General features: G+C 43.2%; 1 protein-coding gene across 1 annotated transcript; it reads right to left on the minus strand.

Annotated features, from left to right (window-relative positions):
- Positions 1 to 2,671: 2,671 nt before the first annotated feature.
- bcl2b (BCL2 apoptosis regulator b) lies at positions 2,672 to 27,810 on the minus strand. Its single transcript, XM_069157410.1, has 2 exons — positions 26,692 to 27,810; positions 2,672 to 5,300 (listed from the first exon to the last, which is right to left on the minus strand). Exons 1-2 carry the CDS (start codon positions 27,235 to 27,237, stop codon positions 5,163 to 5,165), a joined length of 684 nt encoding a protein of 227 aa, XP_069013511.1. The 5' UTR covers positions 27,238 to 27,810; the 3' UTR covers positions 2,672 to 5,162.
- Between the last annotated feature and the right edge of the window lie 155 nt (positions 27,811 to 27,965).

Consider the following 27,965-nt stretch of genomic DNA (forward strand, 5'->3'; position numbering starts at 1 on the left):
AAGACGTATTCTCGTAACTGTCCTCAACCTCCCTACACATAACTTTACCATGTTCGATGCTGCCAGCTCAGGGAGACAAAGAAGAGCATGGACTCCCGAGGTGTGCTTTTTATTGAGGGACCTGAAAGGACGACACGTCAGGCTGAAATACAGGGAGACCAACGAGCAGCATGGCCAGACTACAGGTGGACACGGATCATATTGTTAGTGCCTAAAAAAAAAAATCAGGGGAGGACAGAGACAGCAACGCGCGACAGGCATCCAACACGGTTATTTTCATGTTAGCTGAACCTCTACGCAGTTACATTTTCTCTGGTAACCTCAGGAGTACATCCCCTGCATCTTGACTCTTCAGCAAACACATTTGTTGAGGTGAAACGGTTAATCAGTTAAAAGTTAAAGAAGCTAATCAGTCATTTATTTGATAAAAAAAAAAAAAAAAAAAAAAATTATTGGAAGTCATTTATTTGGTGAAAAGTCTTTACATTATTTGGTTTTACCTTTTCAACTGTTCAGCTAAATTGTTGTAAAACCGATTGGCTTTAGAAATTGTGATTTCCATTAGTTGACTTATCGCAAAAGAACACATTAAAATGATCATCAGAATTAGCATTGTAGCCTTGTACATTTGCAGATATGAACAGTTGAGTAGAAATAAATAATGAGACCGATTAAAACACACTCGGTATGTAATTTCATTCTGGTATTGCAGGGACATGTCAGCTTTTAAACTATAAAAAATCAGTTGTCATCAGTATTTGCTCCGTCTGTCAAACACACGATGATCCAACCTCTAACACTTTTAATGACCGATTTCTGTAAGTCTTCAGCAACAGTATTGCAACAGTTTCCTAATTTGGCTTTTTTTTTCTTCTTTTTTTTTTTTCTTCTTCTTCTTTAATATCAGCCAAAACAGAAAAATCAGCTTCATGAAACACATTTAATAATATGTGTGTGAGAGAGAGAGAGAGAGAGACTTTCAGAGTTTTCTGGAGCTTATAGAAATATTCAGTGGGGTTGATGCCAGTGAGTTGTAGTTGGTAGTCTCACCACACACTTTCCTTGTCTTCTTTCCTGCTGATTACCATATCATGGGAGATTTAGATGCTCGTCTCACACATGTTTCTCCTATTAACATTGCTGCTGCTGCAGCGAAGTCTTCGCCAGCCGCAAACGGGTGAGCAGTCATCACCAAAGCCTGTGAGCTGTTGAGCTTTCAGCCCCGGAGCCGTGTCTCTCCGTGGCACGCTGCCCCGAGGATATTTTAGAGCAGGGATAGGCAGCCATATGTGCTGGGGGAAAAAAAAAAAAAAAGGATGGTTTTTCATTTCGGCTCAGCAGCTGATAGTTCATCGTCTATATTTGAAGATGAACTGCTCAGTCAAATCAGCTGTCATTTCCTGCAGATGAAGAACATTTCTTGCAGACTTGTGGCATCTTACAGACTGTTTTTTTTTTTTTTCTCAGTTGCTGCTGGAACATGTGCGCAGCAGCCACAAGGTGACACTGTCGTACATTTTTCAAGCATCATGCTGCTTCACCCAGACTCCCGTTTTCTCCCATTCTTGTATGATGACAAACCCCCCTCTTTCTTATTGAATATTTACATTCCAATTTTTTTTTTAGCTCTCTTTCAAGGAAATTGCTAGATTTCAGCAGGAACTTTTTTAATTCTGTAAAGGTTGCCTTTAAATGAGGCAAAGGTACCGTGCATGGATCTGATGGACTTTTAAATGAGGGGTAAAACTGGACCAGACTTACTCCAGACAATCTGCTTTGATCTCCCAATCTCCCCTGTGATATCCAGCTCTGGGAAAGCCTCCTCTACACCTTGTAGCCCTAAAGCAGAAGAGGCACAAGGGCTTCACTATCCTCCTCCCCCTCCTCCTCTCACTGCCCATCTTTCTCTCTTTCTTTACATGCGCGCGCGCGCACACACACACACACACACACACACACACACACATTCACCATCCACACCCACACTGGACTCTCTTTTGAAAGTCTTGATTTAAAATTCCTCTTCAGAGCGTGTCATGCATTTTATATGCATGGCGAGTAGAGGGTGAGAGAGAGGAGGATTGTAGGAGGGGGGATCGGGGGGGCTCCAGCCCAAATGAACTTCCATCCGCTGTTGGTTTCCTCGGGGATACATCCATACGCACCACCATCACCACTTTCTTTCACTCCTCGGCCCTCATTTTCTTGCACCCACTCAACTCTTTCAACATTAGTTTTACTGCATCATGCTTTTCGCAAATTCCACCAAGCAGCCCGAGTACCGCAGCCTTTGAAGACAAGTGTGATCAGAACAGAGGCAGGGGGTGTACAAAACCTGGCCGCAGGGCATTTGGGGTTTTGCACTCATGTTTAGCCGAAGAGGGAGGCTGACAAGTGCAGTGTTTGGGGACAGCTTTGATGTCTGATGGGGTGCGGCTGCTGCTTCTGCTGCTGCTGCTGCTGCTGCTGAGGAGCTGCTTCTGCAACAGTCCATCACAAGGAGACTGTCGCGTCGACACAAGCAGGCTTTACATACACAGAGCTGCGATAGATCACAGATAATCAAAAGAGCACACACTACTCCTCACCTGAACATCTCTTATTCTCTTTTGACTCGCTCAGAGATGAAGCTGAGGATCAATAAAGCAGACGCATGAACTTGGACTGCATCTGCTTGAGAAATCTGGTTTATTAGGAACAATATGATCCCACTAGCTTATCGTGGATATAGCAGTAAACAACAGAAACACAATTCACTTTTCTTTTTTTTTTTTTTTAAGTGCTACAGGTTTGCGATTATAGACATAAAACAGTACAGCAACCATAGTGCTACATTCATATATGCACAGAGAATATAAAAATTACAGTATATTGCTGTTAGACTGTTCCTATTCCTGCTCATAGATCACCCTCTGTTTCTTTCATACACACACACTGTGAGCTGCTGTAACAGATGGTTTATAGTGATATAACTGAGACAAGGTTTAGGTCTGGCAGGTCAACATTTTACAGATAAGTACTGAGTTATCATCGGAGCACGACGTTGACAAAAGTTAAGCTGATATAGTACAGGAACACTAGACAAACCCTCCACAGAGTGGTCACAAAACCTCACTTGAACAGACTCTCAGTGAACTGAAGCGGCGTGTATTCTCGTTAAACTACTTTTAATCAAAGGTTAATACAAGTTAACTTTGGTTTCCAGCTCTCTAGAACTATACTGTAAAGTCGTGGCAGTTTGAAGCTGTGAGTAAAAGTTAAAATCAACAGTATAGCAGCCTTAAGCCAATGTTGATACGACACAGAAATTCACCTTTTAAAACTTTTTCTTGTTATAATAGCAGCCAGAAAATAATGTAGTTACAGTGTGATTCCATAGAATAGAAACAAAAAGTGAAAACAACTGATTCGTCATCAAAGAACTGTTAAAATCTGTGATGTTGTACCTCTGAATAAATAGAAAACACAACTTCTTTGTTATTTCTGATCTTCTAGTCTATCATTATAAATATGGTTACATGTAGTGAATATTTTTTTTGTGTAAAGACAGTATCTTTCATCCATGCAACAAAGAAGTTGGAGATTTTTTTACTGACAGACAAATAAAATCACTTTTCTTTTCTATAACCAGCTTGATAAGTACTGTATACGGCAAAAATATTTTGGAGCTCGGGAGCGTTTCCAAAATTTTAGATTAGACTGTAACACAAGACGAACATCGATGAAACAGGCCGAAAGGAACAGATCAATGACTGGATGCATTTGCTGACTGGAGAGAAGGGACATCTCAGGTTCCAGGACGCGAGACTCACTGGCTTTAAACTAAAACACTGCTGCTGCCGTGGTGTCCACTCTGTCTGCTGTGGCTGAGCGAGGTTGTCTCAGTCCGCATCGTCTCTGTCAGAGCGAATTCTCTGCGCCACTGCGGGACCTCAACGACCGGAGGTTCAGCTCTGAAGGCGGGGCGAGCCCAACCAGTCTGACCACAGATGGGCTCAGTGAGGAGTAAAAAAAAAAAAAAAAAAAGCTGCAACAGAGGTAGAAAATAAACACCCACTGATAGCATTTTAGTTTGGTTGCTCGTGGCAGTGGTGATCTAACTTCTAAAGGGGACTCGTTGAGTAGAGGAGTGGTGTCGTTCACGTTGCTTTGCTTGAGGAATGCGCTCTTAAAGTTGGCCATTTCTGTTGCAGAGGCCTTCTCCCTTAAAATGCAAAATGCAGTGTTTATTTGACCTCCCTCTCTTCGTGCTGTGCTCCATTTCTCTCAGCAACATATAAAAAAAAATGTTAGGCTTCTTTTGCATATTTTTTTTTTTACTCATTAAAAACCTCCACACGCAGTTTGGTTTGGCGTGCTGCAAAACCAAAATAAAAAAATCACAACCTTGGAGCTTTCAGAACTGCAAAAGAAAGCTCAGCTGAGCTCAGTCTTCCACTGGCCCGCCGTCCAATACAGGCCGAGGAGAGTATAATGGTGCAGTGTGTTCAGAGTTTACTGGAGCTGTCTGAGCAGTAGACACAGGCAGTAGATGCTGGTTGTAGCCATTATACATTCTGAGCAGCTGTTCTGTGGAGGAAGTCCTTTGAGGGTCGGCTGTAGGGGGGGTAACTGGAGTCCACAGTTCAAACGGGGTCCTTCACCCTGACAAGCACGGGTGGGGCTGTGGCTGCTTCCTCTTCGGCGTCATCATCCTCAGACCCCCACTATCAGGGCCTCCGAATAGAGGTCCCGCACATGCAAAGTCTACACTAACACTCAACGTTCATGCTATAACTAGTACAGAAGCAGGCAGAGCTAAAAAATAATAAAAAAAAAAGAACAAAAAAGATGCATGCCACTGATTCCTCGTTTCTCCTCAGTTGTACTCAGCTTAGTGTGATTACATCTAAGATGCTTCTCCTCTAGACATCCTTTGCTCTATGGGCCGTGCCTCTGGTTCCTTCAGTTGTTTTGATTTGTGTCTGTTTTGACATGAAGGGAGCAAAGAAGAGGGAGTTTTCTGAGAGAGGCTTTGAAGAGAGCCAGATTCAGAAGAAGTCTGAAGGTTGTCTCTGAGGGGTCAGGGGCGTCTTTAGAAGGAAAAAAAATAAAGGAGAGGCACAAGGAAAAAGGAGGAGGATGTCGAGAAATATAGTCAGGCTGCAGAAAGGAGGGCTTGTTCACTTTTGCGTAAGGTATGCTCCGATGGTGAGGCTGGCCGCCCCGAGTGCAGCCAGGCCGAAGACCGTCTTGATGGAGGGCCAGGAGCAACTGAAGATGGAGTCCCTCTGTCTGTCATACAGCTCCACAAAGGCCTCCTGAGAGAGACAGGAAGAGGAAAAACAGACAGTTAATTAGGCTGCCGAAGACAATGTGCTTACCTGTGCATGAATTCTTCAGAGTTCTTGGACGAGGCTGGCATCCCATTTGTTCCCAACGGAGACATGAAAAGGTTCGGCAATTTTCTAAAACAACGATGCAGCTTTTACCAAACGCTACTTAAACAGTAGTAAATAGAGCATTTTCGGGGGCTCCTTTCAGCTGCATATTAATAGACATTTGGTGCTTTTGTAAGTATTTTCAGCAGCAGGGCAGTGTTTGTGGTACATCCTGGAAATAATTCCCATGCTCACCCAGTGCAGCAATTCATTTAGGTTTTTATCTTTTGAAAACAATGGAGGCACAGAGAAATAAGATATGTCAGGGTTTTGGCTACGCATGCAGTACTTAAAGGATGAGTTCATTGTTAGTTTAAATTTTTTCGTGGGATTTGTTGTTGTCACACTCTCTGTTGGGAATTGAAACAGGTAGTGCACTATAAGTACCTGGATGATGTACTCAAAACGGTCCACAAATAATAATGTAATACGTCCTCTTTGTAGTTATAGGGGTCAGAGGTCAAGGCCACTGTGACCTCACAATCCTCCCACCACCAAATGGCATTTGTATCCTGTTGTACTGTGCGTTGCCTTTTGTGTTCTGGACCATGTTGTGGATGCAATTTTGTCGGCTTTTTGGCCAACGGGCTCACTGCTGCAACTTTGGTTGCAGTGATTTGTGAGTCAGGAGTTTGTAGCTGCGAGTCTGTTTGGTTCAGCAGTGTTTTGTGCTGAGGCTGAATATTGTCAGCTTTTTTAAAAATGGAGTTTAAATTGAAAGAGATTGTTGAATCTCTTTCCCGGGAGGGGTTTCATCGGTGTACTCCGGATAATCTGCTGTTAATTGCCGACCGGTACGAGGTTGCTGTTTCGAGACGAACTAGGAAACAAGTTATTAAGGCAGAGTTGTACAAGGCCTATGTCCATGATCCCACCAGATGTATGAGATTTTTTTTTTTTTCTAAATTGAGTGAACTGACCCTTTAAAATGTAAGTCCCTTAGCTGCCACCAAATATGGGTGGAAAAAGAGTGTTATTACACCCATGCCACAGACAGATCCATTACTGCTCATCGGCTCTCACACCCTCCTACGCACAACCTCAGAAACACACACAAACCAAACAGGAATCACCAAAAGAGCCCATTCACAACAGATTTCTGCTTTTGGGTTGTTGTTTTTTTTTGGTGTTTTTTTTTTTTACCATGTGTCTGATCACCGCAGCACTCAAGCATAAATATATTAATGTTCCTCAGAGGGGGGTTCTGCTTTCTGCTGCTAACAGTTTTATTTTTTTTTATTTTTTATTTTTTTAAAAGAGGCCCTGTTACAAATTGAGAATGTACATGTCGAGTGTGCACGCGGATAATCTGCGGAGCAAATACCACGGATGCATGTCTTCGATGAGGAAATACAGACATCTGCTCACAAACAGCGGCAGCAGGAACAGCTGGACAGGAAGTAATGGCGCTAAGCTCTCTGCTCTCACACACAAGTAGATTATCTTGAACCAAACCACAATAGAGTACATGTGAGAGAGGTTTAAGGGAGGGAATATCACCAGCTCCCATTCAATATTTTTCCTTTTGTTATGAGGCTGACCACATTAGTAGCTGTGTTGTGAAGCAGTTCCTGTGAGCTTCTTTTGATGTCTCCGTTTTTAGCTGTAATTCGACCTATCTATGAACAATGGTGAATTGTTCGATTGGATTCACTACAACATTACGGTGTCGGTTCCCATGGGAATTATTCTGTTTTAATCTGTCTGGCTTTAAGTCAATTTACCTTCAGTAATTATGTTTTGTGCTACTTTTACGGGAATGTGTGTTTTACTTGCCCTTAATCCAGTACAAGATAAACCAGTTCATTACACTCCCGTTCACGAGTGTCACATTTTATTACACACTTTTTTATCCAAAAAAAAAAAAAAAAAATCCAAAGAGGACTAAAAAAAAAACCAAAAAAAACCTGAGGCATTCATTCTGAAATGCTGTGGGGAGACAAAAGCATTTCCTGTTTCTCTTCCCGTCCTGTGGCATTCCTGAGGCTGGGGGCTGGTGACACAGGGGAGGAAGCATCAGCAGTTTCTTCCCACTTTAGGCCCTCTGGTGTCAAAACACAGTGTGCTCTTAAATCAGCCGGCAATAACCACACGGCATCTTCTTTGTTGCAGCTGAACGCTTTTAATTAACCAGGGCTAACCGCTGTGTGAAGCTTTACTCAGACTCGTCAATGCTAGCATGTGAACGCTAACCACGTGTGATGTGTTTCGTCCAACCTGTTAACCTTTGCAAAGTGCAGCTGAGGCTGATGGGATATCTGGAGTTTTGCAGGTTTTTGCTAATAAACCAGATGATCCGACCAATCACCAAATTCAAATCAAAGGAACGATGACCGTCTACAACAAATTTTTGCCCCACCCATGTTGACTTCATTTACAAGAGAAGTTACAAATTCTGGCACAAAGAGGAAAAGTTGTGTGAAAAGTTGTAGGATTCATCCTCTGGGCAGCACAAGTTTCCGTCCAAAATTGCATGGCAGTCCATTGGATTATTTCAGGGATATTTCAGTCTGGACTAAAGCACGGGACCAACTGACGTCACCATCCGTGGAGCGATGGCGCTAGTGTGGAAATTAAAATGTCAGGCAGCTTTATTCTGGAGCGCTCTGAACAAGCTCAGTGTTTGAGGGATGACCCATCTCATTTCCAGGATTCAGGGATTAATAAGAGAACAAGCTCCCCAGTCAGATGTCCAGTTGAGGACAACGTGTCCATTTGGCAAAAACACTGCCTTCCTCTTTTCTTTTCTTTTTCCGCCAATTCCTGGAAAATAACAGTTTGCCGAGGCTGTAACTCAAAGCAGCCACTGATTCCAGCAGCAAGTGCATCTGACTGACCGCCAGCAAGGCTCGACAAAATGGCAAACTCATGATGTGTGTCCTTGATATGTCCCAGACAGTTGCCACAGATTATCATCTATTTAAGTCTGAAACAAAAGCGGGCCAATTACGGTAAGAGGTTGATAAGAGCTGTGATGGATGTTAAAAAGAATCCCACAAGGGCATGGTTGGTAATAACTCCAGACTGACTCAGGGGAGAGCCGGGAAGCAGAGACAGAGGAGGAGGGGAGGGGTGTCAGGTGGATATCATGAGACTGAAGCATGCTCCACTTCAGCTCCTGCAACTTTTTCACCCACACATTCAGCAGGCAGCGCTGCCGCAGCCACGTGAGCGTGAAACACAAGCCGAGACACTTTCTATTCTCTCCGTTCCTTCTCCTTTTTCTCCAGCTGTATTTAGAGCATTTAGAGAAAATAATGACAAGCAGCAGGAAAAGGGGACACGGAACGTTGACGGGGGACAGGAAAGGACAAAACATCTGCATTCAACAGAAGCCTTAAACAATCTTCAAAAGCTCATCTTTGCCCTGCAGCATGGCCATCTGCCATCAGCAGCAGGTGTGCATCTGGGAAATAAAGTTCAGCCTGCAGTTCTCCACAGTATTCATTCTTTGGATCAATGGCTTTTAAAAGGTCGGAGCCAGCCTACAGAGACCATGAAGCCAATGGGAGAAAGCCCGGCCAGGTTTACACACTCCCTTTTCTTCACTTGTGCTGCATACAATGAATTCCTCAGAGAGATACATACAGGCCAAAAGAGTCCGACTGAACAGTGAGGACTTGACAGGATCCCGTACTCAGCCATGGGGTGGCAACGTGCTGCCTGAGTGTCATGGTTACCGAGGCTGGAAGCTTCACACACGATTTGCTTTTCCCACCAGCGGGAGAGAGCCTGTCCTCGACCTCTGATTTGTTTTTCACATGATTTACACCTCTGGGTTTTGCTCTGTCTTTCCCGTTGACACAAACAGATTTTTACATTCCTGTCTTCCTCGGACGGCCTTACACTACCTTATGTGCAACAGGAAATTCCAAACATTTGCTCGTTCCTTTGGGTATCCCCCTTGCTTTTGGGAACGATCTGGCGGCTTGTGTGGAAGATAATGAGTCATCTTGTGCGCTCGGCTAGCTGCGTTAAAACCCCAAGCAGCACTTTGCCAAAACAGACAAATGATTAGGCAGCCATCTCTGTTTTGGGACGTTTCCATGGGTAATTGTGGGCATACTGAGACTGAGGGAAAGGGATGTGGGTTAAAGTTCAACTTGTAATTAAAGCGCCTGTTGTGGCGTCGCTGCTATATTCACCTCTGAACAAACCTTCTCCCCACTCTCTGTTTATTTCCTAAGCATTCTCATAGTACTATACTTATAATATTGCATATGCTGCTCCTGCCGCCCCTCTTTGATTTTCTAATGAGCTTCTTGCAGTCTTCTCCGCAGCTAATTAAAGTCAAACAAAACTCCCATTTCAGGAGCCAAGGGGGAGTAATAGGAGATAAAAAAAAAAAAAATGCAAGGAAGGCCTTAATGTCCTTGTAATTGATCTGTTTTGATCAAAATACAGCCTAAATTATATCTCTCTCTTTCATGTGTGCATATTATTATGTTTTGTTTGAGTGCTTACCCAGATGCAGAAACACTCTCACTCAGGGCCTGATTTACTAAGATCTCAAATAAAGGGTACTAAATTGTGTGTTTTTTCCAAAAGTTTGCACATTTATTTTGTACCTGTTTTGCGGGTGATTTACTAAGAGTATTTGCGTCACAGGTGCAAATCGCTGTATTTAAATGAGGGGTTTGTGTGTGTTAAAGTGAGCGCAAGCAATGGAATTCAGTGAGCGCAAAAGGAAAAGGAAATCTGATCCCACTGAAATATAAATATAACAAGAACATAACAAGAAAGTCAATAATGTGTGAAAAACAAAAAGGCCGTCTCTCCAGATTTGCGCACCTGATTAGCGCACTTCAGTCGTACTAAAACGCACACCCAATCACTTCTCCTATTTCTACTTTCAGGTTTAGTGACTATCACTGCGGGTGCAATCTTTTTCTATTTGTATTTCCCTCCCTTGTATTTTGCACCTTCGAATAGAAACGCCTGATATTACGCATTCAGCAAAATGGACAACGTGTGTTAAATTGTACATTTGAAAGACGCAATCCTCGCTGCACGTCGTTCGTAAATCTGTTTGGACATTTATTTGCGGTTGGTGTGGAGTTTGCACGTGATTTTACACACTCAAACCTGTATATCGGGCCCTTAATAGGAGAAAGGACAGCAAGCGCTCGACTAGTAGCAAGGTCAGGTTCGATCCGGTCTCTGGAGTGTCATCCATCGACCGCCTGACAAAAATCAGATGACGGAGGAGCTTGTTGCAACACTCATTACCCGGCAAATCCCCCTGTGTCAGCACCGGCAAACACCTTGGAGCTGAGGACACTGAGCCCTTCACTACCCTGTGACAATACTGCAATACTTGGAAACAACAGCCAACAGTGATGACAAACTGGAATGGGAAGGTTTTACAAATCTGGCCCAATCAATACACAAGCCTGTAGTGGATAACGCTAGAAAACAACAAAAAAGAAGCCTCTTTCATTGATTTAATGCACTGAAAACAAATTGATGAGTTGATCAGCAGAAAGTTGTTCTGCGACAATTTTCAATAGCAATAGTTCAACATTTTAGATGCTCACTCTAAAAACTGTCCACGAAACAAAAAGCTACCACTCACAGCCAGATAGTTTGGCATAACATGATAATAATATATTTTTTAATTGAAAATCTTCTGTTTTTGGACTGTGGGTTAAACAAAACAAGGCATTTTAGGAAGTCCCCTATAGGCCCAAGGAACAAGTTATAGAACAATAATTAATTTCATGCTCGAACACCTCTGAAATTCATATGAGAAAATAATCTTTCTCCAAATGTATATCTTTACAGGTAAAATGCGGTCCAGGGATTTCCAACCAAAAGATATCAGATTAAACCAAATATTATTTAGTGAAGAAATAATTATTCAAATAAGCACAAATGGCTTGCAGAGGATGCTTTCGTTGAAATCCTTGACTGACTTTCCACCTCCTTTTAAAATTGGTGCTGTGAATACCCCACAAAGGAATTAACATCCTTTCAAATGTCCACGCAACATGGTAACTACAATGTAGAAAAATATTGGTCGATAAAAAGAGATCATGACGTGAAACATAGGAAAGCTTTTTAGTTTACATCCACTTGACTTTCATTGCCAACTCAGGTTTCATACTTTCAATAGTCATTACATTGGACTCGAGTGTAAAGGGAGAAACAATTTTGACGTTGCATGCTACCCTTAAGGCTCATAAATATTCAAATTTGCGTCAGCAGCAGCAGCAGCAGCAGCATTTGTGTGTTTACAAAACAACTCGCTCTCCTGTGGGAGTGAGGCTTCTCCACTGGAACATGAAACGTGATCGGCAGTAAATCACCCACACTCCTCATGACACTCTTCGCTTTTTTATTGTCTCCATTATTCATTGTCTAAACTTGCCAGAAAGATGAGGACCGTAACTTTACACAGGAGACTTCGGTTTCTCTGGAGATGTATAATGCTTCGGTAAACTTGGTTTATATCCCATCAAGGAGGAAGAGGTGGAAGAGGAGGTGAAGAGCTGGAGTTAAATAATTCAATTTGTACAGCAGCAGAAAAAAACAAAACTATTCACAGATTTCTGGGGAATATAGACAGATTTTGGATTGACAAACATTTCTGATGTATTCAGGACATCCGACTGAGCAGTCATGGAATCCTTTCTTCGTGTTGAGCCTATTGATTTGCTTTGAGCCGCCATGAAATGAAGGACTGGGTAACCTTGCAGGCTCAGAGGAGTGAAGGCGAGTGCAGGGATGCAGACTGTGAACTCCTGGTTTATCTGCCTCTGTACACTTTACTGAAGCTCAGAGTGTATCGTATAAAATCAGTCACTTCTGTAGAACAAAGACACATCAAAGCAAAGAGCAACCAACAGAGACCATCCCTTTCTCTTAACAATAAACCCCTGCAGCGCAGTCAATATGTTTCTTTTATTTTTTTTAAATGAGCCACTGTTGTGATTTTGACCTTGAAACCTATTTCAGCCTCAACAATTCATCCACAATCCTTCACAATCACCAAAACTATGCACAATGACTGCCTCAGATAGATACAATACAGCTAAAAAGGGGATGTCTGAGAGCATCAGGCCCACAGGAGGAGGAGGAGGAGGAAGTGCCGGACAGAAGCAGCACAACTGCTGTGCTGCTATAAATATCGAGAGGCTTCATCTGAGCTCTCGGTTCAGGGCCTCCCAATCTAATAAAAATAACTGTCATCTCTGCTGCTCAGTCCATTTAAAAGGCCACAGATGACGCGCGAGAGCAGAGAGAATGGAAAAGGACTGCTGAGTCATCATCCAAATGTGTGCAGGCTTGTGTGCAAGGACTGCATTAAACCTGGCCTGAATGGCTTTCCAGTGAAGACAGGATGTCTTCCACTTGGGTGCCAAAGACCAACGCTTCGGTGACGTGTTTGTAGCATTGAAAACCCAAGCAAGCGGTGAGAGCCAATAAACTGCATTCCTTTTCCCGATTGTGTGAAACTCAGGTGGGTGTTTTTGCTCTAATTCTGCTCTCAGGAATGCAAAAGGGCACTAGTGTAGAGAGCCACCTATAACTGAAAGTAGTATCTCTGGCATTTAAAACATGCAGAGGCTCTCAGTAGGTAAAAGGGCAAAGTAAGTTTGAGTTAATGATTGGACAACGAGGTAAAACTTTTACATTTCAAGCTGCTCTATCAGCTTTAAATCCGCTTTGGAGTGCTGCATACAGGAACCAGAGTACCTTTTATTTTGGCAAAACAAGAGCATGAGTAGCCCAACTGCTGCGCCTGATTGGTTCAGATAGAAACCTCTGATAGAGACTGATAGAGACCGTGGGAACCAGCTGATTCCCAGGTGGCCTGTTGCTTCTCCAGTAACAAACACAGTCCATGGGAGAGGGTCATTTCCTGTGACAGGGGCAGCACGCTGCTTCAGGCCTTAAAAGTCAGATACGCTGACCCCTTAAGACCTTGAGACCACACAGCCACCATCTCACCAGGCAGCTCCAAAAATAGATGGACAGATCTGAGCCAAAAATGACTACTGTAGCCTATATGTAGTAATGAATGAGATGTGTGGGAACACCATCTGCACAAGGGCTTCAGATTCCTTGTGAAGCACAAGTGGTGGCTGATTTTTCTCAACTTGGCCAAGAAATGGAACCATTAAGTTTATTTTATTTTTTATTACGTATTCATCTTCCTGTCATCTGGTTTCATTGGGCTTTTTTGATTTGAGGCCCTGATGCGACAGAATTACACAATCCCGATGTTCAGAAAGGGGCTTTTCAGACCGCAGTGATCGGCAGCGAAAGTCTTTTGTCAAGGTCCTCAACTTTTCAGTTCGTATTAAGTCACTTCCGTGCCAGACGCTGCAGGAATGACATCACTGTCTGGATTGAGACTATGGCTTCTCTGTGGTAGAGCCAAGTATGGTTAAATCACAGAGTCTGTGCGGGTAACTAGGGAAAGACCAGAGGCAAGCCAAACATGTAGTCATCCTAATACCGTGAAGAAAGGGAGAGGGGAGAAGCAGGGGAGAGCTACAGTTGGTTAGACACTGTAACTAAGAGATTTGTATTTGTTTTGAACTCTTAAGTGATTCCTAAATCTTAGCCCCAAGTCTAAGAACAAGCAAAGCGTGCAAAAAAGGGTAAGTTTTATGTTCACAAAAAGCAGGAATGTTGTGATTTATTTTCCTTTGATGAAATCCCAAGTTGCCCCTGTAATTTAGGAAGTGCTGCCAAACAAGTCAAGTGTAATATCATCTAATAGAGAATTAAACATGTCAGTGGAGGAGAAAGTATTAGAACATCAAAGCCAGACACCCAGTGCCTCCCGTATTCTCCTCTTTCATACAGAAGACATCTTGTAAAGTCGGGCCGCTAAATGAAAGCTTGTCAGTTTTGGCAACAAGATATTGGAGCGGTTTACGTGATTAAAGTACGCGAGGCCAGGTTTCAAGGTTTGGCTGTGTTCTCCACGCACCCATGTAAATGAGAGAGGCCACAGTCTGGGACGGGGCATGCTGTGAGCAGAGCAGATTGAGGATCTCAAATGTCCGATAATGTCAGGGAAAATAATCATCTGTTTGAGGCGCAGCTCCCTCAGGAGCACCTTTGAAGTGGCAGAGAAGAGGAGCTAAAGCACACTGAACATTTTCCACAAAGTCACAGAGACGGCATCTACTGCAAGAGGTGGAAAGTAACTCTGTATGCAGACACAACTTCTTCTTACAGCCCCTGAAAAAAAAATCTTTTAGTATTAATATTTAGTATTTCTCTATAACAATGAAAATCCATGATTAAATGAGCAAGTTTAAGTCAGAATAAAGCAAATGTTATTAAAATTTTAAAGGTCAAGATCTCTGCTAACGTGCTTCAACAGAACTGTGCGGGTGCGGTTTGATAAGACTTTATTAACAACGACCTACAAACAAGAACTCATCTGTCACAGCATTTTGATTAAAATATTGTAAGATCCTGATTGGTGCACAGGCAGCACAGTGGTGCAGTGGTTAGCCACCGTCACCTTTCAGCAGCCTGCTGGTCGGCTGGGCCTTTCTATGTTGAGTTTGCATGTTCTCCCTGTGCCTGAGAGGTGCTCCAGCTTCCTCCCACTGTCCAAAAAAACTTGTGTGCTGGGTTGATTGGTGCTTCTACATTGGCTGCAGGTTTGAGTGTGAGCATGAATTGTTGTCTGTCTTTCTGTTGGCCCTGTCAGCAGGGATAGCCTCCACCCCCCCCCCCCCCGCTTCCACCCCCCACCTGAGCCCTGCCCACCTATAACCAACAAAAAAACGGTGAGATAAAGCAAACAAATACAGAAAATGTGAGACATGCTAAACTGTTCTTGCTTGTTGAGTGTTTTCACTTTATCTAATTTCCACTGGATTCACAATTTTCACTTGCAATAGGGACTTTTTAAAGCACTGTACTTTTACTTCAGTAAAACATGTGAATACTTCCTCCTCCTCTGTCTCCTGTTTGCGTCGTGCGGGGATAAAACAAAAAAACAAAAAAAACAAAAAAAAGACATGTGGGAAGACAAAGCAAAACTCAATATGGGAAGGAAAGTAGCTTTCCCACAAGCTCAGGACTGCAGTTGCAAAACAGTGTGACAAAACTTCTCCATCTTGCATGGAGCATGAGGTCATTTTGAAACAGAGTGGGGGAAAGGGAAGCAATCATTATTCTTACACAATCTGATTTCCAACTGAGGAAATCCAAGCATATAGTCACAACAGCCTCATATCATGTTCAACTGTCAGCGCCTTTAAAAGCAATCTCAGACTGAACTCCACTTTTTCTGCACCCCCTGTTTTCTTTCAAGTCTGGGAATACTGGGGAAAAGTTCAATGACCTCTCTCAGGCAACCAGCTGATTTTCATCCAGGCTGGGGGAGAGGAATGAGAGGAATGCATTGATGTGTGGAAACAAACAACTGCACTGTGTGTGCCCCGAGAGGCCTGATATGAGAAGGAATGAGCCTTAAGATAACCAAGTCCACTGCAAGGAACACAGCTACACTTGCCTTATGTAATGAAATAACTAAATCCTCTTCAGAAATAAAAGAATGTAATTACAGTCTTATCAAGCAGCAAAGAGCAGCCGTTGACATAACTTTTATTCTTGGTCCTTTCTTTGGTCTGAGTTCCATGTCCATGTGACTCTCAGACATCTTGCAGAGAGCTAAGTTGTGCAGCGAGCTTTAATACAGACGATTGTTTGAACTATCTGGAGCAGGTTGGCTCACTCAGAGCGTGTGACCTTCCCTGTCTGCACGCAGAGACCAAAGGGAAACAAGCACAGCCCACCTGATGAATGATAATAAGTTGTCTATTGTGACAATGAAAGTCTGGAGTGAAAATGTGCAGAAAACTAATGAGGCACATGTCAGTTTCATAATGGAGGAGGGTTTTCCTCTAGAATAGTCCCTGGAAAATGTCATTAGTGGTGTTCAGTGACTGCTTATTGTGAGCTGAGAAACCTCGATACGGCTGTACACTGATAATTACAATAAAGCTCAGACTTTAAATCATGCAGGGGTAAATTTACATATATATGAGGCTGGCAGTGTTATAAATGTAGTTGTTTATGTTTATTTAGAGCTACGTAATGCCGATGCGGATGTTTCCCAAGTAGATTGCCTTCTCCTCAGCAGATGCATCAGCTGAGAATCAGATGATTGTTGAGTCAGATGACTTTAACAAGCAACATTGTCCAAGCATGCTCTATAAACTTCTATGGAGTGACCTTAACTGTCTCTCACTTACTTAACAGCATAAACTAAAATTAAATCTAAACTATTTCCTCTGTTAGCTCAATATTTTTGTTGGTCTTATTACCCGGTGGCCTGATTTTACTCTGCAAACCATCCATACTTTTTCCCCAGCAAATTACCCCGTCAGTCTTGACCTGGCTGCAGCACATGTGGCTGTAAGAAGGATGGGATTGCCTGTTTATAGCTTTATAAGCCTCCTCTTATTGCTTGCCCTTACATCTCTACTCCTCCTACACAACCCTGTTAGCCTCACCTTCTGATCAAAGACACTTTCTGAAGTCCAGCCATTTCATCCAAGAATATTTTCAACCTCCTGGCTTCCCTGGAGTGCAGGAATGTGGACTCATTTGAATTCAAATCTGGAAACATTGAAGGTCAGGGGTCCGAGTGCTCGCCGTGATCGACTGGGTGCTATCAGAAAATGAGTTTGCAAAGCTGGCGGATAAAACTGTAACAATCAAAAGTCTATTTTACATCAATACACTTAAATTCTGCTGATTAAAAATGCAGAAAAACACACTCATTGGACTCTTTCTTCTTTTTTTTTACAGTGTCTTCACCACCAAGTGTCATAAAAAGTGAAAGATAAATGAAGCACTTTACAAGTTAATTTGCAGAGTTGATTAAACGTCTGGTGGTTTGATGTGCCTTGTCTAGACAGGAATTAGAACTCCCCCGTAAAGAAAAATGGCGCCTGATATAACTGAATCCTGTCCTCAATAAAAATGTAAAGATGACTGCATCCTTAGAACATATACAGGCATAAATCATCACTCCATCGTCAAGAAATACCCCCCCCCCCAAAAAAAAAAAAAAAAAAAATCGAAATTGAAATACCTTAGAAGAAAAGGAATCACTGTCAGTTCTGCTGTTTTCAATTCTCAATTTTTTCTTTGAAGTATCTGTCATTATTTGAAGGTGTAATGACAGTCCAACAACCAATTAAAGTAGCTCCTTCTGAGTAGACTCTGTGAAATTGTTGTAATATAACACCCTAGCTGTACCGGGTTTGCCCCTGCCAGCAAGATGTCCCTGTCAGAAGTAGCATGCGGTTGTGATACTCTAAAAACAGCAGGGGTTATCTGTGACAATGCCGACTGTAGCACGCACACAGAATGGTGTTGTAGGTTTGAGGAGACATCAAGAGTTCAGGATGGTGAGGAGATTCGAGTGCGCTGTCCTAAAACAATGCCGGCAGAACTGCGTTCCCTCGGCAGAGCTTTTATCTTCCAAACATCAGGGGCATATCATGTTCTCTGCACTTCAAACCTAATCAGTTGCCATCAAAGGTGACTGCCAACAGGGTGGTGCAGTGTGAGCTGTGCCAGGAGTGAGAGCTCCTGGTTGCAAAAACACACACACACACACACACACACACACACACACACACACACACACACACACACACACACACACACACACAAGCTTGAAAGCCGTCAGCAAAAAGAAGTGCTAAAACGTCTCACCAAGGTCTTTCCACAGAGACACATTTTCCTTCAGAGTGAGTTTGGATCAAGTCAACTGCACATACAATCTGACATTTACAGCCACCAGTTCGCTATGTTAATTGAGTCTTTACTTTGAGATACCAACACAAACCATCGGAAACGCTCAATCAATACAACATAGTCAAAGCGATATCTGAGAAATGGCTGACCTCACTCAGCGTCAAATGAAACAGATCAGATTTCCTGTGGGCTATTCACTCTGCTGCCCAAAAATCACGTTGGGGGGGGAGGAGGGGGGGTTATTTACTCCAGACCTCCACGGATGAGGCACAGAAATCTATTTACCATTATCTGGCTGTTGTCATTTTTTTGGGAGGGCATGTACTCAGCATTTCAGAGAAGCGCCAATAACATTCTGCTGTTTGTTAATGGCCAGTGCTGTGGCTAGTTGCACCGGGAAATCCCAGTGGAGAAGGTAGTGGTGTGTGTGTGTGTGTGTGTATGTGTGTGTGTGTGTGTGTGTGTGTGTGTGTGTGGCTGAATGGCATGGCTAACAGGAAGCTAGGCACCCCGGGGCCATCTGCTCCCTGCCATGGCTCACATGTCACCCAGTGACAACACAGCATTATTGATTCACACTCCCACATCCGCTTCTGTGTGTACCCGCTGATGTGCCACACTATATGTGTGTGTATGCATTTGCGTGTGTCTGTGTGTGTGTGTGTGTGTGTGTGTGTGTGTGTGTGTGTGTGTACACAGCCATTTTGTGGACAGCAAATAATTGATTTCCACAGATACATCCGCTCCAGTGTTTGCCTGCCTATGTGTGTTTATGTACTGTATAAACTGTAAAGGGTCGGTTCACTCAAATCACATTAACGGCTTTTCGCACTTAATTAATCTCCACGCAAGCATATAGTTTAATTTTTGTTTTAAAGATGCACTAATTCATGTTTGTTGTATCAACAATGCATAAGAGAAACTCTTAAATTCATTACCTAACTGCAGTTCCCCTCATCTCCATGGAGCAATTTAGCGTCTTTCAGCTTATTGTTTTTGGTTTTGTAAACTGCAACTTCACTTTTTTGATTTATCCTCATCAGCCTTTCCTCCAGTGGCATCAGAGTGAGTGTTGGACTTAGATTAGATGATGCTAAAGTTGATTTGTGTCTGCTAAATGTGTAAATAATAATTGATAACATGAACATTTTTAAATTACAGTAATTACGCTGCCTTAAATGATCCTAAACATTGTTTTTTTGTGAACAAAAAAGTAACTTAGTAGACACTCCAAGCTGCATTTCAAACAGCAGTGGCCATTGTTGCTCCAGAAATTCATATCAAATCTCTTTTAAAACCCTTTTGGGGGTTCGTCCCAGAAATATCTACAGTAGCTAGACAATGGGAGGAACCATTTAACCTTGCCCTATATTGATATGCTGCGCTGCTTGCCAGGGTGTGCCTATGGCAAAGTCAACTAATGTCTCAGTGGGCTCCTCATTATCCAGCTCCCACCATGACAGGAAAGGTGGAAAACTCTTTTATCTACCATCTCAAATGGTTCATTAGGACATGTTTTCCATGCAGATTGGTGGCAGGTTTGTGACGTGAGCACGACGATCACACAGAAACAAACAGGGCAGGAATTTATGAGTAACATGACAATTAAAGGACCACACGGGAGCAGTGATGGTAACACTTCTATATTTAGAGGCCTCTCGCATGTCCCTGCATTTTTCAGGGATGTGGAACGTTACCTGACACTGGAAGTCAGGTCCCAGGGTATTAGTGCGCTGTTTGTGAAGGGATTGGGCATGTGTATGTGTGTAAATGAATATTGTCTTCGGTGGTGGACTGTGAAAGAGGCAGAGGGATGAAAAAATGATGAGAAAAAAAGTGGGGAAAAAGAAAAGATTATCTCTCAACTGAAGCACAGACTGCCTTTGGGTTTCTACTTGAGGGACATCCATTTAGTGTCCGAGTTTATCTGTTCCATATATTATTTATCAGCATGTGCTCTGAGTGAGATAGGAGTGCTTTTAACCAGCTCAAGCACGTGTCCCTCACAAAACAGGAAAGCAGCACATTGAGGTGATTATTACTTATCTGAGCCAAATAATTACAGGAAACACAATCATATGGATGAATTCACAAATGTGAAGGCTCACATGACCCCAGAGGTCCAGCATAAAAATACATTTTGCACGACACAACATAAACAAAAGCCACTCACGTCAACACGTGTTCCTGAATGAAGCATGCTCCGCTGACATTATCTTCCAACAAAAGAACAAAAATTGCCCACACCCTTCCCTGCCTCTACTCAGGAAAGAAAAACCTAGGTCATCCCCATTATTTATTTACAGTCGCTGTTCCCCAGCAGACATTCCTCCAGCTCTCCTGAGGAGGCCCAGAAATAAGCGCACAGGATAGGGTGGAGGGTCTCAGGAGACAAATGAAGTCGTAGAAAGAAGCACAGCCCTTGCAAAGCAATTGTATCACTGCAACTGTAACAGAGCAGTATTTCAGTCCTAATTGTTTTGTTTAAGTGCACGCCACACAAAGCGAAGGTTTCTGGCATGTTTATGAAATGCTCAGCATGTGTGGAATGGTAAAGACGGAGTAAACATGAGGCAAGGCGTGCCATTAGACACCGAAAAGAAGTCAAACCAAGTGTCTGTCCTTAACTTCCAGTCAACAGCACAGTAAAAATCCTTTATTTGAGTGAATCTAGTTTCCAGTCTTCACGCCATATTCTTCTGTAATTAAAATTGACAGCAAATCTACAATTTGAAGACTGGCTGCATTTTATTGTCAGAAAAGAAGAGAAATGCAGCTCAAATTGTGATTAAATAACTAAATTATTTATTCAGTTGTAGCCTCAAACACTTCAAGTTGTAACAAAACTTTTTAAGTGACTTCCTGCAAATGTTATTCAGTGCCTTTAAATGTCAGCAGAACAGGCTTTTATGCAAATGATTGTTGTAAAAGTTAAGATAAAAGTCAAATTATGTCTTTATAGATATAAATACAGGCCATTTCAGTGTCAAAACTGTGTGAAGTAATCACTTTTCAGTCTTTCAAACTGCACCACCTTCAGTAAAGGGTAAAAATCTGTATTCCGCAGGCAGGACTAAATTACTGGATCAAAGGTCTTTGTGCTTTGAGCATCTCAGCGATCCAGACGGCAGAGAGAGTCGGAGAGCTCTACAGGCCCGCTACTGGAAGAAAGTATCCTTGTTAGACCAATTCAGGGAGTCACAGCCCAGAGCAGCCTGCGTCTGTAGGAAATATTTATGCGACTGCAGTTGCCGGGCTGATGGGTGTAAACACAGTGGCAGATGGTGAGCGACCGAGGCCTGCGCAGCAAAAGGGGTACAGTACGGGGGGGAAATCTTGGCTGGCTCTTACAACATTAAGCTCCCTTGTGGTGTACAGTCTCCATTACAGAACTGAGAGTCCACATCAAGAGATAACACTGTTGTCAAAATCTCCAAACTCAGTCTTTGTTACAGGCATCCTTTAGTTCGGCAGCTGTGACTTTACATTGTCATTTGACGGGTGGGAGGGAAGGAGCCCTAGATGCTGATTGCATGAGTAATCATTTGCTGTATTTCTCTGTCTGATTGCTGGAAACAAAAATGCAGAGTTCATCCCACACGTTAATTTGTGAGACCAGACTGAAAGAAACTATAAATTAACGGATGAGAAAAGGAATTGAGCACACGGGGTAATAAGATATGAGTTCAGGCTCAGAACAGATGGATCAATCACAACTTATGGAGCTCATTACATTGTAAAGTGTGTTCTCAGATGTAGCATTCCTTTCACTGTCAATAGACTGCTTTTTGTTAAAGACATAGTTCAAAGCCAAGGGAAGCATGGCCTCGAACATTTCCTGAATGCCACCCTGATTAGTATTGACTCGTGTTAAACAGACTGAATTTGCATCCAGGAGACGCAAATTAAATGTAAGTGAGATCTCATTGAGATTTTTTTTTTTTTACTGCATGTGCCTCCTCAGTGATTTGTTTTTTTGTTGTTGTTTTTTTTTTGTCTCTTCTCTGCCGACATGTCAACTATATGGAGATTAATGACTTCCTCGCTGTCCCAGATCCACTCAGCTTCAACAAGGGGCTCGACCAGATGCCCACTGTACCATAGCAACTTGCAGGTCCCACCCTTCGATGAACAGATTGTGCTCAGGGAATCCCCCACAGGATGGACCCAACCCAAACTTACATTGTCTCCTCCTAATGCACACACACACACACACACACACACACACACACACACACACACACACACACACACACACACACACACACACACACACACACACACACACATACACCTGCAACACAGAGAAAATAGAGAAATAGGCCACCTGGTTAGCGGCATTCCGCAGACACCTGATCTTGCTGTTTGAGACTTCAAAAAAGGGTTTTCAGGTGATTTAACTCCTTCCTCAAACAGGATTGTAAAGCCATGCTGGCAGGTCTATGTAACGGTAGAGAGCTTATGTCAGTAGGCTACCATCAAGTGACAACATGCTGGTGCTTAGTAGGTACAGAGTTCATGTTCAACGTCTTAGTTGTAATTGCATGTTAGCATGCTAATACTTGCTTATTAGCTGTGAACACAAAGAACAGACACGGCAGATGGAAACTGTGTTGGTTAGCTATTCATTCATAAATGAAAGATTATTACTTTGAGTTGATGAGTGCAGTAGATGAATAGTCAGGGAATCACCAATTTGTTTACATTCCCTCCCCCTGGGGAATGATCTGCATTTATAGAGCAGCTTTTTACCTCACAGTCTCAAACGCTTTACAATTTGCCTCCCATTCTTGAGCCTTACGATTAGTGGGCGGTTGCCCTAATCTGCCATCTGGATCATGCACAGCCAACACCATTTGCACGACTGCGAGTACCACATTTAATCGCAACTGATTAGTTAATTGATATTTTTCTAAAACCCCAATTGTAACCATCACGGTGACACTACATGTGATGCCTATGAATGACGGTAGTCTGTATGATTCATCGGCTTAGAACCGTGAATGTCTGTACCACATTTTGTGTCAATCCAGTTAGTGAATTTCACAGGATAAGTGATGAACTTTGACCTGCTGGTGGCCCCAGTGGTCACCAGAAAAAAAAACAGGATTCATCGTCTAAGGACCATGAAAATCTGTGCAAAATTTGATGGCAATCCCTCATATATTTGTTGAAATACACCAACAGACAATGATATGTTTAGATCATGGCTGAAAATAACACTCAAGGTAAGAAATTCATTTCTCAACATCACATCTCATTTAACCTTCAGTTGTGACACTGATGTTTTTCTCTTGAAGCACATTTTGGCATTTCGCTCTGTGCCGCCCCCTCACCAAGTCAAATGTCTGAGGTCAACCATGTAATTTCAGAACTCGGTTGCCGTCTGCCACTTTGTTCAATTACTTGGTTTTTACTGCGAGCGGCTGTAAATAAACACAGGTGTGCCACGTGTGGGTGAGGCTGATGATTTCTGTCAACACAAAGCTTGAATTTTGTTGGAGGACAATGAAAGGACAGTGTTTCACATCCTGAAGTGTGGGAAGTAATCAGTGCATAAAAGGAGTTTTTTTTTCACCCTCAGCCAGGTTTTGCAAATACAGTGGGTGCTTTGTCACCTCTAAAGGGGCAAATTTTTTGAACTAAAAGTATATTTGACTCACGGATGATGCCTAGACTCAACAACGATTAGTGGGCAGTCCTATTTTGGGCTCAGATTGTCTCAAAAACAACAGGAAACAGAGGGTGGCTGATAGAAAGCTGTTTCCACACCACTCTCACGTCAAAATGTCAGAAATAGGCTGATTAGCCCCCACCTTTGTTTTTATGGTGGTGGAAAACACAAGACTTACCTCCACCGCACAGTGACACAATGGACAGTGTAAGTGACCATAAGTATAACCTGTCTAAACACACACTTCACCATGTTTACAGAGAGTCTTTACTGTTTAGAAACTGTGTAAACTCCATTAAGAAAAATAAGGTTTCTTGAGATGCTGAGCTCATCAAAAGTGACTGAAACATAAAATGTATTTTGTCCTGATTCCCGTATAACGGCCACCCAGCAGATGGTGGAAGACGTGACCCACATGAACCTCAAAAATGGGTGACCCCAAAATGGTTGGACTCCCAAAGCAAATCCCACTATGAGATTAGATATAGAAATGTGTCACATTTGCTTCATCAGAATCAACAAAAAGCTTTCATGCAAAAACAGATTGGATGCCAGATTATTTCCAAACAGTGGCAGCATTGTTCAGTGCACAGAGCTAAGGCTCCAACTGGGGAACACTGAAGCCACATCCTTTAACATGATGAGTGTTTAATTTGATGATTTCTACACACTATAAAAAATGTTTACTTTTTGTAAACCAACAAAAGAACAAAACTTTTTAGGATTCTGTTAAGAAATAAAGTTAAGGAAAGATTTAATAACGAGTGAAAATATCAAATTAATATTTGAAAAATGTGTAAAGCTTTTCTTGGATTTTTGAGCATAATTTGATATCTCAAAAATTCTGGCTGCGGCCCTCGGATCCCTGAAGGGAAATATCTGATCACCAATGTTTGCACCATTATCAGTGAATTTATAATTCAGGATGAAGCCAGAACAAAATCAACCAACTTTTAGTTGCCATTCACTCGAAAGAAACATCTCAAACTCTTCAGTAGAGAACAGAGTCCAAGTCCAACTGTGAACAACATGGGAACGACCTTTGTGTCACACCCTGAGGAATACAGTGACTTTATAGTAGATTTCAAAATGTCAATAAAAATGAAGGCCAGATTTCACCAATCCAAACTAGAGCACAAATGTCCTCTGTCTTTGTCTGCAGTGTCAATTATTAAAGGTCATGTAATAACTGAAGCACACACCTCAGGATATACTCTACCTGAAAGCCTTTCAAATTACTATAATCAACATCAGTGACAATCTGTCTGTACTGAAGTTAAAAAAACAACAACGAGATAACATATTCTGTATGAAACTGTTTTAGAGCCTAGTTTGAGCTAAAAATAATTTGGATAAGGGTTTTGATTCTCCTTCAGAGGAAATCCCCCAAATTGACTCAAACTGCAGACATACGCTTTCAAATAATCCTGAATAATCTTTCGGATTGAAGGACTGTACTCTCTCTCTCCCTATAGTCGATGCAGAAATACAGTCATCTCCACCCAGCTTCAAAACACAGACAATGATGACCTACATTATTGTACAGCGGGCACAGGCTCCAGAGACCTCGAGCAGGCATCTCTGCAGCCTCAGTCTGCGCCTGCTTCAAGGCACAGGTCTGAAAAAGGAGACAAAAGAGTTCCAACCTAGATGCACAGAGGACTGCATGTTAAACACAGTGGCTGCAGATTAGCAGTCTGTGTTCCTGGAGGGCCCTCCCTCTGTTGCCTGCCTTTGATATGTGGCACAACCTGCCACCTCCAGGGGCAAGGCAGACTCAAGGGGAATGTTAAACGGTCCTATCCTTAGAGATGAAACAGTCGATATGAATCATTGATGGCCCGCCCCTCCAAACACACACACACACCATGTATGATAGCTTCCAGCTAAAATAACCAAGCAGCACAAATGTTGTGCTCTCATTAAGAGCACTTCTGCTAATTAAAGGCTAATTTATAGCAGATTGGTTTAATGCTGGTTGAGGAGCACAGCGGCCTCTTCTTCTGTCCTCCTCCCTAGAAACAAAAACTTACCTGAAGTTTGGAGGAGAAAAAAAATGGATGTGACAATGCACACTTCTGTCAGATTTCTCCCTGAATATGTGAATGTGTGCAGGCAGGTTAAGGTGGAGTACAGATGCTGAAACCTACGTGTCATTTAGGTGTGCAGAAAGGGGCACTGATAGCTGAGCCCTGTCCAGTCATGCCCAGAGGCCTAAACACATTAATGCAATAGTTCGCTGTTTGCTGACATGTGTCTGGTCTCCTCTGTCCTGACAGATTCATGGCCTAATGCATCGCATGACAGCAGCACTGAAGCATTTTCCTCCGCAACGCTCTACACACAGGTGGAGGCTGAAATAGCCATTTTATTCTTTCTGGTGGGACACATATAAACCCTGGTTTTAAATGCGCACTAACTTCCCTCTATACCCCAGAGTATCCTCTGTACTCCATGTCGGCTGTATGGCTGCCACTGGCTGTGCAGTTGACAGGGCGGGTTTTTATGTTGGAGCGTCGGGAGGTGTGACAGAGCAAGCTGTCTGATTGGTCAGATAAGTTTAACAGCCAACACAACCATCCAATCAGAGCAGCTCAGAAGTAAGGCCTTCCATCTCGAGCGTACGCGCTGTCGTGCGTCTCTAGAAGATTTTTATTAATGATCAACCGGACATGTGGTTTCGATATTGAGCCAAATCAGAGTACCCCTTTTGATCTCGACCAAACATGTAGGCCGACATACACCGGCTGAATTCACTGATTGAAATATCTTCAGTCGGAGCTAAAGAGGACTTTTGCGCCCCCGTGGCAAACCACAGCTAAGCGCTCAACTACACGGAATCAGACCTACCCATCCCCCGTTATCTTGTATCCAGCTGTTAAGAGGTCCATTTAAATACTCCGTCATCCACTCCGCGATGTTGTCCACCTGCGATGTCATCTCCTCCTTGACCACGCACTCGACGCACACGGCGCCCCCGAACTCGAAGAAAGCAATAATCCGGCCCCAGTTCACCCCGTCCCGGAACAGTTCGTCTATCACCTCGGCAAATCTCCGCTGCGCCGTGGTGGTCGTGAGATACAGCTGCCGAGACATCTCCGTGAAGTCCGGCTGGTATAGTCTTTCAAGTTCATCTCCAGCCTCGCGCAGGACTCTGTGGATGGCGGCGTGTGGGTCGGACTGGGGGAGCCGTCTGCAGAGGTGGGGGTTGCTCTCGCTGTCAGGCCCGGTGCTGGCTTCACGACACCGGCGGACCAAAGTCGGCGGAGGGTCAACTCCTAACCCGTTATTAGCAGCATCCTCTCGGACATCATCAAAACCCCACACATACCCCAGTTTGGAGAGTTTATGGTGGATATACTTTTCCACAATATTGCGATTACACTCGTTCGCCATCCCGGCTCAATTTGGCACTTGGTGTCTGCAGAGGTTTGTCCTAAATAAAATGCATTCTGGTCGAATTTGTGCACTGTACAACGCACTGCACAGGCTTGTCCAAAACTGGGTTGTATTCAGATATACGCAACGCAACGAATTATCCCACACCGGGAGCAAATACTTTGTAAATGGAAGGAACCCCCTTAAAGAAAACGGCGCAGAAAGACGTTGTATGAGTCAAAAGAAGACTGGTTCCGTGTCAGCAGCAGTCTTCATTTCCCGATTCCTTGGAGGGACAGAGGCGACCTTCTCTTTGCATAGAAATCCAATATGCGGAAGAGGTTGGAGTAGTGTTGCTCTATTCCTGTGCACATCACCCAGACGTGGATGTGCTGCGAATAAAAAAAAAAATATGAATGAAAGCCAAAGTTGGACGCGCCTGAAGGGGGTTTCAACGCGGCAAACTATTTTAGCAGCGTTACGCACGACAAGGCGCGGGGCTGTGAGCCAGACAAGGTCGGACTGAGTCCTTTCCACGATTGCTCCTCACATCCTCCTCAGTAGCTCCCTGCCCACCGCCAGTGGGCCGCGCTCCGCTGATGAGGTATTCCTGACGTCAGCTACGGAAAGTAATTCCTTTGGCTGCGCTCGGAGACTCCAAGTGCACACGAAGAACTGCACTAAAACCATGAATAGTGCATGTTCTCATAATTGCATGTTCAATGCATGTTTTATAACGGACTATC

Source organism: Embiotoca jacksoni, unplaced genomic scaffold (genome assembly GCF_022577435.1).
Source record: "Embiotoca jacksoni isolate LCO1_2020_lvr unplaced genomic scaffold, fEmbJac1.0.p SCAF_22, whole genome shotgun sequence".
NCBI lineage: Eukaryota > Metazoa > Chordata > Actinopteri > Embiotocidae > Embiotoca > Embiotoca jacksoni.